This window comes from Pavona decussata, unplaced genomic scaffold (genome assembly GCF_977016875.1).
Source record: "Pavona decussata unplaced genomic scaffold, jaPavDecu1.1 SCAFFOLD_371, whole genome shotgun sequence".
Lineage (NCBI taxonomy): Eukaryota > Metazoa > Cnidaria > Anthozoa > Scleractinia > Agariciidae > Pavona > Pavona decussata.
This window is the reverse complement of record NW_028145747.1, coordinates 1-10,884: the sequence shown is the minus strand read 5'-3', so window position 1 is coordinate 10,884 and position 10,884 is coordinate 1. Positions and strand designations below refer to the sequence as shown.

The window sequence follows — 10,884 nt, the reverse complement described above, 5'->3', positions numbered from 1 at the left end:
GTATATTGTATTTTCACCAGTCTTTCGAATTTTCTGAAAGCCCTTTCCAATGTTGTTTCCCTCTTCCCTCTGTTATGTTGGTTTTGGTCACTTCTTGCAATGTTTGTCGCTAGCTGTTGCGACTTCGTCACTCACTTTCGCGACTTCATCGCTCAAAGAAGTCGACTTTTGACAAGTCTTATGTCTTGTGTAAATCTTGAAATAAAATTGACATTTTAGGCAAAATATTGAGATGATCAACAATGGATGAATAAACTTGCAAGATGAAATACAATGAAAGCATGAAGCTGTCTAATAGTGAATTAGAAAAATAAATGCAAGGTTTTTTTATGTATAAGTTTAATCCATCTAGGCATTTTTACTGGATGGACAATATTGCCCAATAAGACAAGTGTCTCTCTGTGGATGAACACTGATGCCATGTGAGCACTTTACACAAAGAGTTGGGGAAGATTTAGTGATGAACTATAATTAAATCAATGGCAGTTTCCTGTGGTCTGCTCTTAAGGACCATAACATGATGTCATACAATGTTCAAAACTGAATTGCGGCTCGTGGTTTCAATGCCAAGTTTTGAACATTTTATGGATTTCCATTGTAAAAGTGCGCACACATTACATCTGACATCATTTTATTGCCTGTACTCTTATAGACAATAGCTGCAGGCCAATCATTGTGAAGAAATTTTGACAGATATTGTTAAACCTTTGATAGATGGACCTGGAAGTGTGTGTGGAAAGTTGATGCCAGCACAAAATTAACCCTGAAACAAACCACTTTGTCATTGCAGACAAATAAGGTTGCTGAGCCATGCTCAAATAATTATTTGTACGTGAGCCAACAAACACCAAAGTAATCAAGTTTTGATAGATGTATTTTAATTTTCAGTCAGTAGCACTGGCAAACTCGGAAAAAGAAAATCAAATTTCTCCCTAAAGGAGTCGAACTGATTTTAACCTATAAAGTAACACACCTATAACTTATTCACCAGGGGCCGGTTGTTCGAAAGCCGATTAATGCTAATCCACGATTAAAACTTTAACCGACGTTTTCAGCTAACTCATTAAAAATGTTTTTAAGATCTCATTTTAAGCTAATAGTGAAGAAAAGTCAAAGTCAAAACTAAGGGACAAAATTCTTTTTGAAAAATCTTTATTGTTTAGTAGTTAAACTTGAATCAAAGTTCTCATTAATCCAGGATTAGCTTAATCGGGCTTTGAACAACTGGGCCCAGGCTTTAAAACAACCTCGCATTTCTCTACAGCCAATCTACATGATGCAGGACCAGTATTTTTGAAATTTAAACAGAGTTTTAAACATCGCCAGTGAGATTTCTAAGTTCCCATAGATATTTCCCTAGTTTATTGTCTCTCCAGTCTAAAGGTATGAATTTTCTTTACATTACAGCATTAATAAACAATAGACTAAATTGTTTTCCAAGTATTTGAGTTTTTTTTTCAGTTAATGCATCTTTTTCAGAGGGATTTCCAGACAAATCTTCAAGATTCATTCAAATGCCCAACATTACAAAGAGGAATTTGAATGTTCATTTCATTCTCGGAAATACTGGTTGTGCTTGACATAGACTAACTGTAATCCAGTTTTGTTGTCAAATAATTACACTTTATATATGTACCAGCAATTTACTTTTTTGTAATTTAGACTGGATTTTCCCAAGTTATTAGTAAAGATACACTCAGCTATGCTGATGCTAACAGACTCCTGCACAAGTCAGTATTTATTATCAGTATTTTTAATTTATTATCTATAAAAATCAGGTCAGATTTTGTAGATTAGCAGTATAATCCACTAAGTGGTCATAGTTCCACTCATCGTACCATCGGCAACTCCCCTGCTCATACTCGTCACATGATACTCTGGGCTGATTAGCTGCGCGCTGAGGTAACGCAGGCTCTTGAGGACGTTTACCAAGTGTTGGGAAGTTATGATAGTAATACCTGTTGTAAAAGAAAGGGAAACTAAGGGAAGTGGTCAAAACTACTATACTCGAACTGGGCCCACCAAACCACAAAATAGATGGTGGTCTCTGCCTGCACCCCCCTTTCTCAACCTCAAAAGATGGTATCTTTATTGCATAGCCACTCCTCTATCCAGCAGTATATATAGTAATAAATGACAATGAGAGTCCAACCAGACACTTTTCGTTTTATCTAGCAATGCTGACTATTGCTAGCTGAATATTTCTGTGACAATTCACATTTCAAAGCCAATAAAATTTTGTCGGTAATGTTCATGAGATAGGTGGTGTCTTTGATAATCCCCCTACCCCAGACAAAGTTGTTATGACCAGTTCACTTTCCTGGTAGAAATCATAAAGTCTTGAATCAAATAACAATAATATTAAAAATGGTTCAAAATACAGTGTAACACACTTCCATGATTTTACTCTTACCATCTTTGTATAATGAACTTGTGTCCTTTGACAACCTTTGCAGCATTGTGAAGAGAGGTCGGATCACATTCTCCGCGAGAGTTCATACTGTTCCATATCAGCGCGAGTCCTTTTCGTGGTTTCACACTTATTCCTAACTGTGGGAATTTTGTTTCTCCACCTTCCTCAACATCTCTCAAGTAAACCAGTATGGTGGCAAACCGATCTCGTTTGTCGTTGTGATTGACAATGCAATCAGTGTGATTCTTGTATCCTAAAAACAGTTTGAAAGTGAATTGGCATTTCTAGACTAAAATGTGTAATTTTCTAGGACCCCTTCTCATCCACCCCCATTTTCAGAGATCAGACCAAAATTGCTTAAATCTATACTCATCTTCAGACTAAACAGTTGAAGAATCATGCTCTTTGGGTGACACATACCTACTGGTATATAACTTATATAAGGGAGTACTTACATCCCACCTTTAGTTTAGCTTTCTGCTTTTAAAAAAATGTGGATTTGAGTCTGAAATTTAATCAGTTGTTAATTTGACTACTGGACAACACACCCCGAACCAAAATTAAAAAAACATAACCCCATCCCCTCACCTAAGACTTCACAGGTCATGCCTAATTCTATCCCTGCTGCTACTGAACAGTTCTACGTACTATTCCAGCACTTGTAAATTTTACTTGCACAAAAAGTATTTTTAATTGTAATTTGGGAGAAACATTAAGAAACAGCTGGATCAGTTCACAACTTACCAACCATTTGTGGATATGAAGTAATTTGAAATTTCCCTCCATTTTCGAGTTTAAGTCCGGTTGCCCTCTTAATTCTCTCAGCAAACATTGTCGAGAACTTGCTTTCTCCTGGATAAAATGCTGTGCTAAAACTCCACTTGAAATGTGCCTGCAGTTGAGCGGAAAATGTTTCATTGATACACGTTGTTGCCTTGGTAAAATCATTTGGCGATACCTTTATTTTAAGCTTTGCATCTTTTAAGTATTCGCGGAACGATTTGATGCTGTCAAAGCAGATGATGGGTACTTGTTTCTTGAGTTCAGACACATGCCTGCTATGGACCATGGTGAGACTGTCACACTCCATGTCACTGAGGAAATTCTCTACCACGTATGCATGGACAGTACTTTTGGAATTGCTATGCGTCAGTTCTTGGATTTTCATTTCATGATTGTTTACTTTGACATTGTTCATCTGCAATTTGCCTTGAACTGAGAGCTTGAAATCTTTGAACTCTGGGGGGAGTTGCTGCGTATGTGCTCCTATAAATATGCATAAAATGTCAATAACATTATAAAACACTAGCTTGTTTCACAGATTTATTCTGGCCTTGCCTATGCTCAACTCAAGGCTGAGCTATGTCCTTAAAATTTATAAACCCTTGAATAACAAATATGGCACATGAGTGTTTCAGTGTAACATTTAAATGTTCAAAACAGCAATTACAATACAGAAGACACTATTGTCTGCAAATCTGTATATCCCTTAAACTGATTCACTCTGTGGATGTATTTGTTACCAGTTTTTGTTTAGTCAAAGAGCTCACAAGGCAGAGAGATGGGTGCTTGTTCATGATCAGATAGAGTTGTAGGGTTTTTCTCATTTTTACTTGATTTGTATTGGCAATTATTGTAAGGCACGTTGAGCTGTGGAAATGCGCCGGGCAGAAGAGGTTTGTATAATATTATAACATAGCGCGTGCACATCGTAATCTAATTCCCATTGGCGTCATCATGGTACATTTCTCAACATACGCATGGCCGTGCATCCATCCGATGAAGTGTGCAAGACAGGTGAAGGAAGAGCATGCGCGCGCTATGTTATAAAAAACTTTTTACAGAGAGACAACACCATAAAAAATGTATATTTATAAGAATTTGTCGAAGTTAACAAAACGTTAAGATTAAACCGATGTGAGAAACCACTTTCACCTTCTTTTTTTTTTTTTTCAGAGAATTTTGCAATTAATCAGGAACAAAACCTGTTTTCCAGGAATCGTTTACTTTATTTTCACTATGTTATAAAAGAATTGGTTCATGCTTTTAGCTGTGCGTATATCGAGTTATGGATGCACTTGGAAAGTTTGGAGAGCACTCAAGAAGCTAGAGTTGCTCTCGGCTACGCCTCGAGCAACTCTTACGCTTTTCTCATGCTCTTCAAACTTCCCGCGTGCATCCATAACTCGATATACGCACGCTAAGCATGAACCAATTCTTACATATTTAGAGGATATATGGCATAACTGCAGCTAAATTCCAATAACCCAGGTTCAGTCTTGTACTTCTTGCAACCTTCAATCCCAGTCTTCAGTTCATGTCTTTTTTTTCTAGTGGCTCTTGCCTATATTTTACTATATTTTGATTTCTTAGAGGTAAAACACTATAATCTCCACTCTTTCAGGAGGGGGGGGGGGGGGGGGAGGGTGGAATGGGACATGGTAATGGGCATTGACAAAATACCAAACACTGTAATCTCCACTTTTTCAGGAGGGGGGAGGGTGGGGTGGAATGGGACATGGTAATGGCCATGGACGAAATACCAAACACTATAATGTCCACTCTTTCAGGAGAGAAAGTGGTGGAGAGGACTGGAGAGGGGGGTGGGGTGAGGGGTGGAGATGGTAATGAGCATTGACAAAATTGGCCAGCTGTTTATATATTTATAAATGGAATCAATTTTCTTTTCAATATGTGTTGCATTCAGTTAAACACGTAGTAAAAACGCCAACACTTTGCTATCGAAGTTCTTTTCTTATGTTAGCAATTCGCGATCGTCTTACCTTCCGCCTTCTTCTTTGCTTTCCGCTTTCCACCAACGCCATCATCTTTCACCACTTTTTTCTCTTCATTTAACTCTTGTTTTCGGGATGGAACAAAGTACAGAAGAACTACGACTGCAACGACGAGAAAACAAACCATACCGACAACAATAATCGATCTTCGCGACGTCTCTTGATGGTATTGAGAACGTTTCTTCGCAGGTTTGGCAGCCCGTTTGTCGGTGGAAATATTTTTGGCGCTGTCATTGTGCCCTTTTTTGCCAATTTTCCGACTGACAGTCTTTGTCATATTCAAGAAGAAGTTTAGATTGAGCTCTTCAAGCTGGATGAATTCACTCGAAATTAAATGCGATACAATAAATTAATGAAGTCCACGTCTCTCGCCATCTGTGTATACATTGGAAATCTGAGCCCACAGTCGTTTCATTCTCACATTTTGTCTGTCACACAATTTATAGGTCACGCAACACTTTATTTCTCAGTAACGGCAACAAGGAGTTTTGTGTGTCTCTTAGCTTTTCTGTTTAAATAACATCCTCAGGTAGTATTCCAGACTTTACATTGCATTTAAAACAGAAGAGCCGGAGCTTCTGGATTTGATCAACTTTGTATTTTTTTATTTAAACTATTTTTATTAACTTATTGTTTTTTTTTTTGCGAAAACCAGAGTTTGAAGTTGAAAACACAGCGTATCGGGCCATTTTTTCACCTTAAGTGAACTCCATAAAAAAAAAAAAGGAAAAAAGAGGAAAGAAACAAACAAAAATTAACACCAAAGTGAGATTTGATTTTTTCCCACTGTAGAAACTGCTTATGAAGTAAAACATCTAAAAGAGCGTTTGATTTGGGAAGCATGGGTTCTATTTCGAGACTTTTTTATTTTCTAAAACGTTTTGGTAAGTAAAGTAATAAAATTTCAATAGACGGTAATCCGTGAAGCTGCCTCACTTTGTTTACTAATTTTGATTGTTTGGCCAAAAGTGGACAGCTACGTGCGGCAAGTGGACGGATACCACCAAGTGTGTGGCGGGAAAATCCAGTAAACTGCTTGACGCTGATTGGCTGTTCACTGGTAATCCGCTGTATTTAGATGCAAGAGAAACTTCCAAGTATAAAGTAGCCTCCAACACAGACGTCCTTTGCTTAGGGGTTCGTCTCACGTTTCCTCCTCCACAGAGGAGGAAACGCGTGATGAACCCCTAAGGACGTCTAAACTTAACTACGTCTGCTCAAAGGAAATAGGAGACGTCTGCACATGGGCTAAGAAGAAAACTGAAAAAGGGAGTCTGAATAAAGCACTGAATGTGTCAGTAAAAAGGTAGAAAGCTATGCAAAGCACAGTTAATAAAAAGCAATGGTTGTAAAGCCTAACAAACTTCTTTATTTTACGTTTTAGTTAGTATTTTTGGCCTTCACCATCCACGAAACACATTACATTTCGGAATCATGTGGAATGTGTTGGAGCTACTTAAGATATTCAGCTGTAGAGGGTTGTGCACCGTCGCTGCCCTTCCAACATAAATTGCAGCTCTATCAAAATGACAAAGTTTCTCAACAAGTCCCTCAGTTAATTATGTGCAAAGTTAGCGCAATTATCGCAACATACAAGGCGGTATCTCGTCAGTGGGATCTAGATCCCATGGTAGCGTGACAGATACACAATTATCTTGTGACGTTACATCGTGCCACCAAAATGGTGGTGTGTACAAAATGTCACCGGGACCTATCACGCAACTGCAGGGCTGAGCCCGGGAAAATTTAGGAAAGGAATCTAGAAGTTCAGCTTCGTCTTTCATATTTCTGAAGTTGATGCGACTTAAATGTGACTTTGGAGAATAGCTGGGGAAAGGGTAAAGACTAGAAGTTTGCTCGTGGGAGAATAAAATAACACTTTTATCACCAAGTATCTGAACCAACAGGCCATGATTTCGATCATAATGCAATGGCGTGGTGTTCCCGCTTGTTCCCACCCATAACTGCATTGTGTCTTGTCTGAAGACTTTGCTTGCGAATTCATCGACTGAATCAGTTTGTGGATCTCTTGTGAAGAAGATCTTGCTTCTCAAACTTTGAATTTGATCAGCTGTAGCGATGTCTGCGTAAAGAGCATCGGGCATTGACAAAGTTCTCAAATATAACCTCTTTTTGTCACGAATACATTGTTCTTTCTTAGTTTTTTCAGTATCCTCACCGGAAAAAGACACTTCTTGGTTACTGAAAACGTGATCAATGAAGTTGCCTGGTAAAATCGCCCTTCTTGTGGTAAAATCACTGTTGTCGACGAAATGTTTGTTGTCATTCGCTTCCAAAACCTGTAACCAGTCAAACGCTTGTTCCAAGGCAGTTTTCAAATAAGTAGGGCTCCAAAACTTACATGGTCTCCAATTCTTTACAACATTTTTTAAAACAGCAGGTTGTTGGTTATAGAACTTGCGACGAAACGTCCGAGATTCGATGTCACCTAAGACAGGGACTTGTGTAGATTTTTTCAGAATGGCTTCCATTTTGTTTTGAACCGGAAGTAACGGGAAGTTGAAGGTAGCGAAAGTGTACTTTGCATTGTGGGTAATTGTTCATGAGTTGCGTCACGTCTATGAAGAAATCTTTACTTTCAATGCTTCAACAAAACTATGGCGACAAAGGTAAGGGCATTTTGGTTTCATATATACGATATACGACGTTTTTGGTCGTTTGAAGAATAGCATTGTTATTTCGACGTATTTCAGTAGTGACATGTATGCAACCAGGAACATCCTCGAAGCTCTGTAAGCGTATGTTTGGTGGTTTTATTTAGCTTACTTTTTTCTCGTACGGCTTTCATATCATGGCTAAAAGGAGGCAGAAACTTCCTATCGGTTTATTTTGGCAAAATTTTCCCCCTACATCACCGACAGACCCGATATTTTCAATCCTGATTTCATATCCTGCTCCCCGTTTTCGGTTTTCAAGTTAAGTTTTGAAACGTTGAAGCGACCTTTAGATGTAAAAATAATATCCGTAAGAGTGCATCTAGTAGGAACTGGGGGCATTGGACATCGACAAATTTTGCCTCAAACGATTGGAATAAATTAGACCTGTCAATCAGACAAAGCCCATCATTAGCTAGTTTTAAAAGAGTGGTAAGAAATGTAAATAGTCTTTAGTCTAATTTTTATATATTCATATATTAGTCTTTATTTTTCTTTATTATTATTATTGTTATTATCATTTTTTTTTTTTTTTTTTTTTTTTTTTATTCTTTTTAATTTTAGAGGACTCTTTTGTAAATCACTTATTAGTGACATTGATTTCCTCAATAAAGATTATTATTATATATTACCTGCATTCAAGGCAGATGTGATAACCACTACACCACAGGTGGACTTACTTTGTTCCTTTGATATAAGACATATAACAGGTCATTACACTGATCCTATGTGAAGATATGGCGGATTCACTTAGTATGAATATTACTTGCTGCCTGTTTCATGTTTTCAAGTTTAAAACTTGAAGACCAAAAGTAAGGGTAATAAAATAACTAAACCTAAGTTATAAAGCTTCGAGGATGTTGCTGGTTGCATGCATGTCAGTATAAAAATACATAATTTGAAATAGCAATGCTATTCTTCAAACGACCAAAAAACATAGTATGTATGAAATTAATGTGTAAACTACGGGTAATGTAAATAATTACAGTGGAACCTCGATTTTAACAAAGTGCCAGGGGACAAGGGAAATTGGTTTGCTATATAGCTCTAGGGTAAATCATCAATCAATCAATCAATCAATCAATCAATCAACCAATCAATCAATACAAGGGAAATTGGTTTGCTATATAGCTCTAGGGTAAATCAATCAATCAATCAATCAATCAAATCAATCAATCAATCAGTCAATCAGTCAATCAATCAATCAATCAATTAATCAATCAATTTACATACATTTAACAAGGGTGACACTTAACATTCTGTTACGACTGACAAACCTGGGGCCCTCAGATTCCAGATCAAATATTAAGAATTTGGAAAATGTTAGTTTTTGAGGAGAGGGGAAAACCAGAGTACCAGGAGAAAAACCTCTCAGAGTAAGGACAAGAACCAACAACAAACTCAACCCAATATGATGCCGAGTCCAGGAATTGAATGCAGGCGACACTGGCTCAGTGCTCTCACCACTGTGCCATCCCTGCTCCCCCCTATATTGAAAACCTTGTTATAACGTGTTCGTGGAAAAACAACTAAAATGCGCGTTATATCAAGTATAGTTACTGATGCATTACCCAGCATTTGAAGATCTGAGCAATTAAATAACATTTGTGCTTGACTACATGAAGTTACAGTACACTGCACATAACTACAGCACTGTCAATGTTCACATTTTATATTCGTTACATTTGGGCTTCCGGATTGAGTTCATTATAACGCTTGTTGTTGTTGTTGTTGATTTTGTTGCATCGAGATTCATTATATATCGAGGTTCCCTTCTGTTCATTTCATTATAACTTTGGCTGGGCTGGAGAATGGTGTTTGTTATACCAAGGACTTGTTATTAGAGGTTTGTTAAATCGAGGTTCTACTGTAATGTAACTTAAGTCCTTTTTGCTCAGGACCTTTGAATATTTTTTTGCATATTCAAATAAGCTAATCTTTTGAGCTTTGTCCCACCATCAGGCACTCAGAAAGACGACTCGTGCAGTCAGGTATTTCCCAAATCTAAGGGCAGTTGTCAATCAAATGGTACGGAACTTGCAGCAGAGGGCAGCGTTGAGTACATCAAGTACAGATACTGCATTGTCTGGTGATGGCTCGGGTAAATATGTGGTCAAATATTCTGGGCCCAGTTGTTCAAAGCCCGAATTAAGCTAATCCTGGATTAACATGAACTTTGATTCTAGTTCAATTGCTGATCAATAAAGATTCTTTCAAAAGATTTTTGTCCTTCAGTTTTGGCTTAGACTTTTCTTTATCTTTAGCTTGAAATTAGCCTTTAAAACCACTTATATAGAGCGAGATGAAAACCTTGATTAACTTTTAATCATAGATTAGTGTCAATCGGCTTTCGAACAACCCGGCCCTGGTTATTCAGGCAGCAGTTAGGTATCTACTAAGGGCCTTCTTTCATTTTTTATGAAGTAGGTTGGGTCGGTGGAATTTACAGGTAAAGAGTGGGCAATTATGCTAAAAAGTTGTTTCAAAGTGAGGGTCACAAAGGTTAAAGGAGCTTTGTGAGTCAATTGCCATAGAAACAATAATGTCATTAGTGGCAGAAGAGTCTATTAATTTAATGTGAAGTGTTAGGCAGTTTCCTTTGGTTGTTGTGGTCCACGGTCCATGGAGTTCACAGGGGAAGGGAGAGAGCTAAAGAAAAGGAATTAATAAATTCCACCAGCCTCCCACTCCAAAGTAAATGCATTTGTAGTTGTGGCATAAGCAGCCAATGACAACTGAAAATGTTAAATCCTCAGAGCAGGGGAAATGGAAGGGGAGGGGAGGGGTTTTGCAGTGTGGACCAGTCTTGCAACCCAGTGAAACTGCTGAATTTCATAAAGCATATTCATGTTAGACATGTAGGCAATGTGATAAATAAAGTATAGTGAAAAGTAATATAGGTTATTTTGTTTCTCATGCTTTCTTCAATATTGCTGAAATCTATAAAGGGTGTGAATTAGGCCAATGGAGGTTGCATTTTGCAAAATAATCCGGGGTCCAC

General features: G+C 37.8%; 2 protein-coding genes and 1 long non-coding RNA gene across 3 annotated transcripts; 1 reads left to right on the top strand and 2 right to left on the bottom strand.

The window, feature by feature from the left end:
* Window positions 1-856: 856 nt before the first annotated feature.
* On the bottom strand, window positions 857-5,599 carry LOC146452308 (uncharacterized). Its single transcript, XM_085097909.1, has 4 exons — window positions 5,197-5,599; window positions 3,158-3,679; window positions 2,414-2,666; window positions 857-1,958 (listed from the first exon to the last, which is right to left on the bottom strand). Exons 1-4 carry the CDS (start codon window positions 5,483-5,485, stop codon window positions 1,775-1,777), a joined length of 1,248 nt encoding a protein of 415 aa, XP_084954035.1. The 5' UTR covers window positions 5,486-5,599; the 3' UTR covers window positions 857-1,774.
* A 92-nt stretch (window positions 5,600-5,691) lies between these two features.
* On the bottom strand, window positions 5,692-7,720 carry LOC146452307 (lysine-specific demethylase 8-like). The gene has a single exon (XM_085097910.1). The coding sequence runs from the start codon at window positions 7,698-7,700 to the stop codon at window positions 6,789-6,791; it is 912 nt and encodes a 303-aa protein (XP_084954036.1). The 5' UTR covers window positions 7,701-7,720; the 3' UTR covers window positions 5,692-6,788.
* A 49-nt stretch (window positions 7,721-7,769) lies between these two features.
* LOC146452306 (uncharacterized) lies at window positions 7,770-10,017 on the top strand. The gene is made up of 2 exons (XR_014859751.1): window positions 7,770-7,838; window positions 9,846-10,017. It is a non-coding gene; the product is annotated as an uncharacterized LOC146452306 (long non-coding RNA).
* Window positions 10,018-10,884: the final 867 nt, after the last annotated feature.

Bases quoted from the DNA above. Each gene is read 5' to 3' on its own strand.
- LOC146452307 (XM_085097910.1), bottom strand. From the start codon at position 7,700: ATGGAAGCCATTCTGAAAAAATCTACACAAGTCCCTGTCTTAGGTGAC.
- LOC146452308 (XM_085097909.1), bottom strand. From the start codon at position 5,485: ATGACAAAGACTGTCAGTCGGAAAATTGGCAAAAAAGGGCACAATGAC. The intron at 2,667-3,157 runs GTAAGTTGTGAA...AACTGTTTTTAG, and splicing joins TTCATATCCACAAATGGTTG to GATACAAGAATCACACTGAT. The intron at 1,959-2,413 runs GTAAGAGTAAAA...CTTTTACAACAG, and splicing joins AAGTTCATTATACAAAGATG to GTATTACTATCATAACTTCC.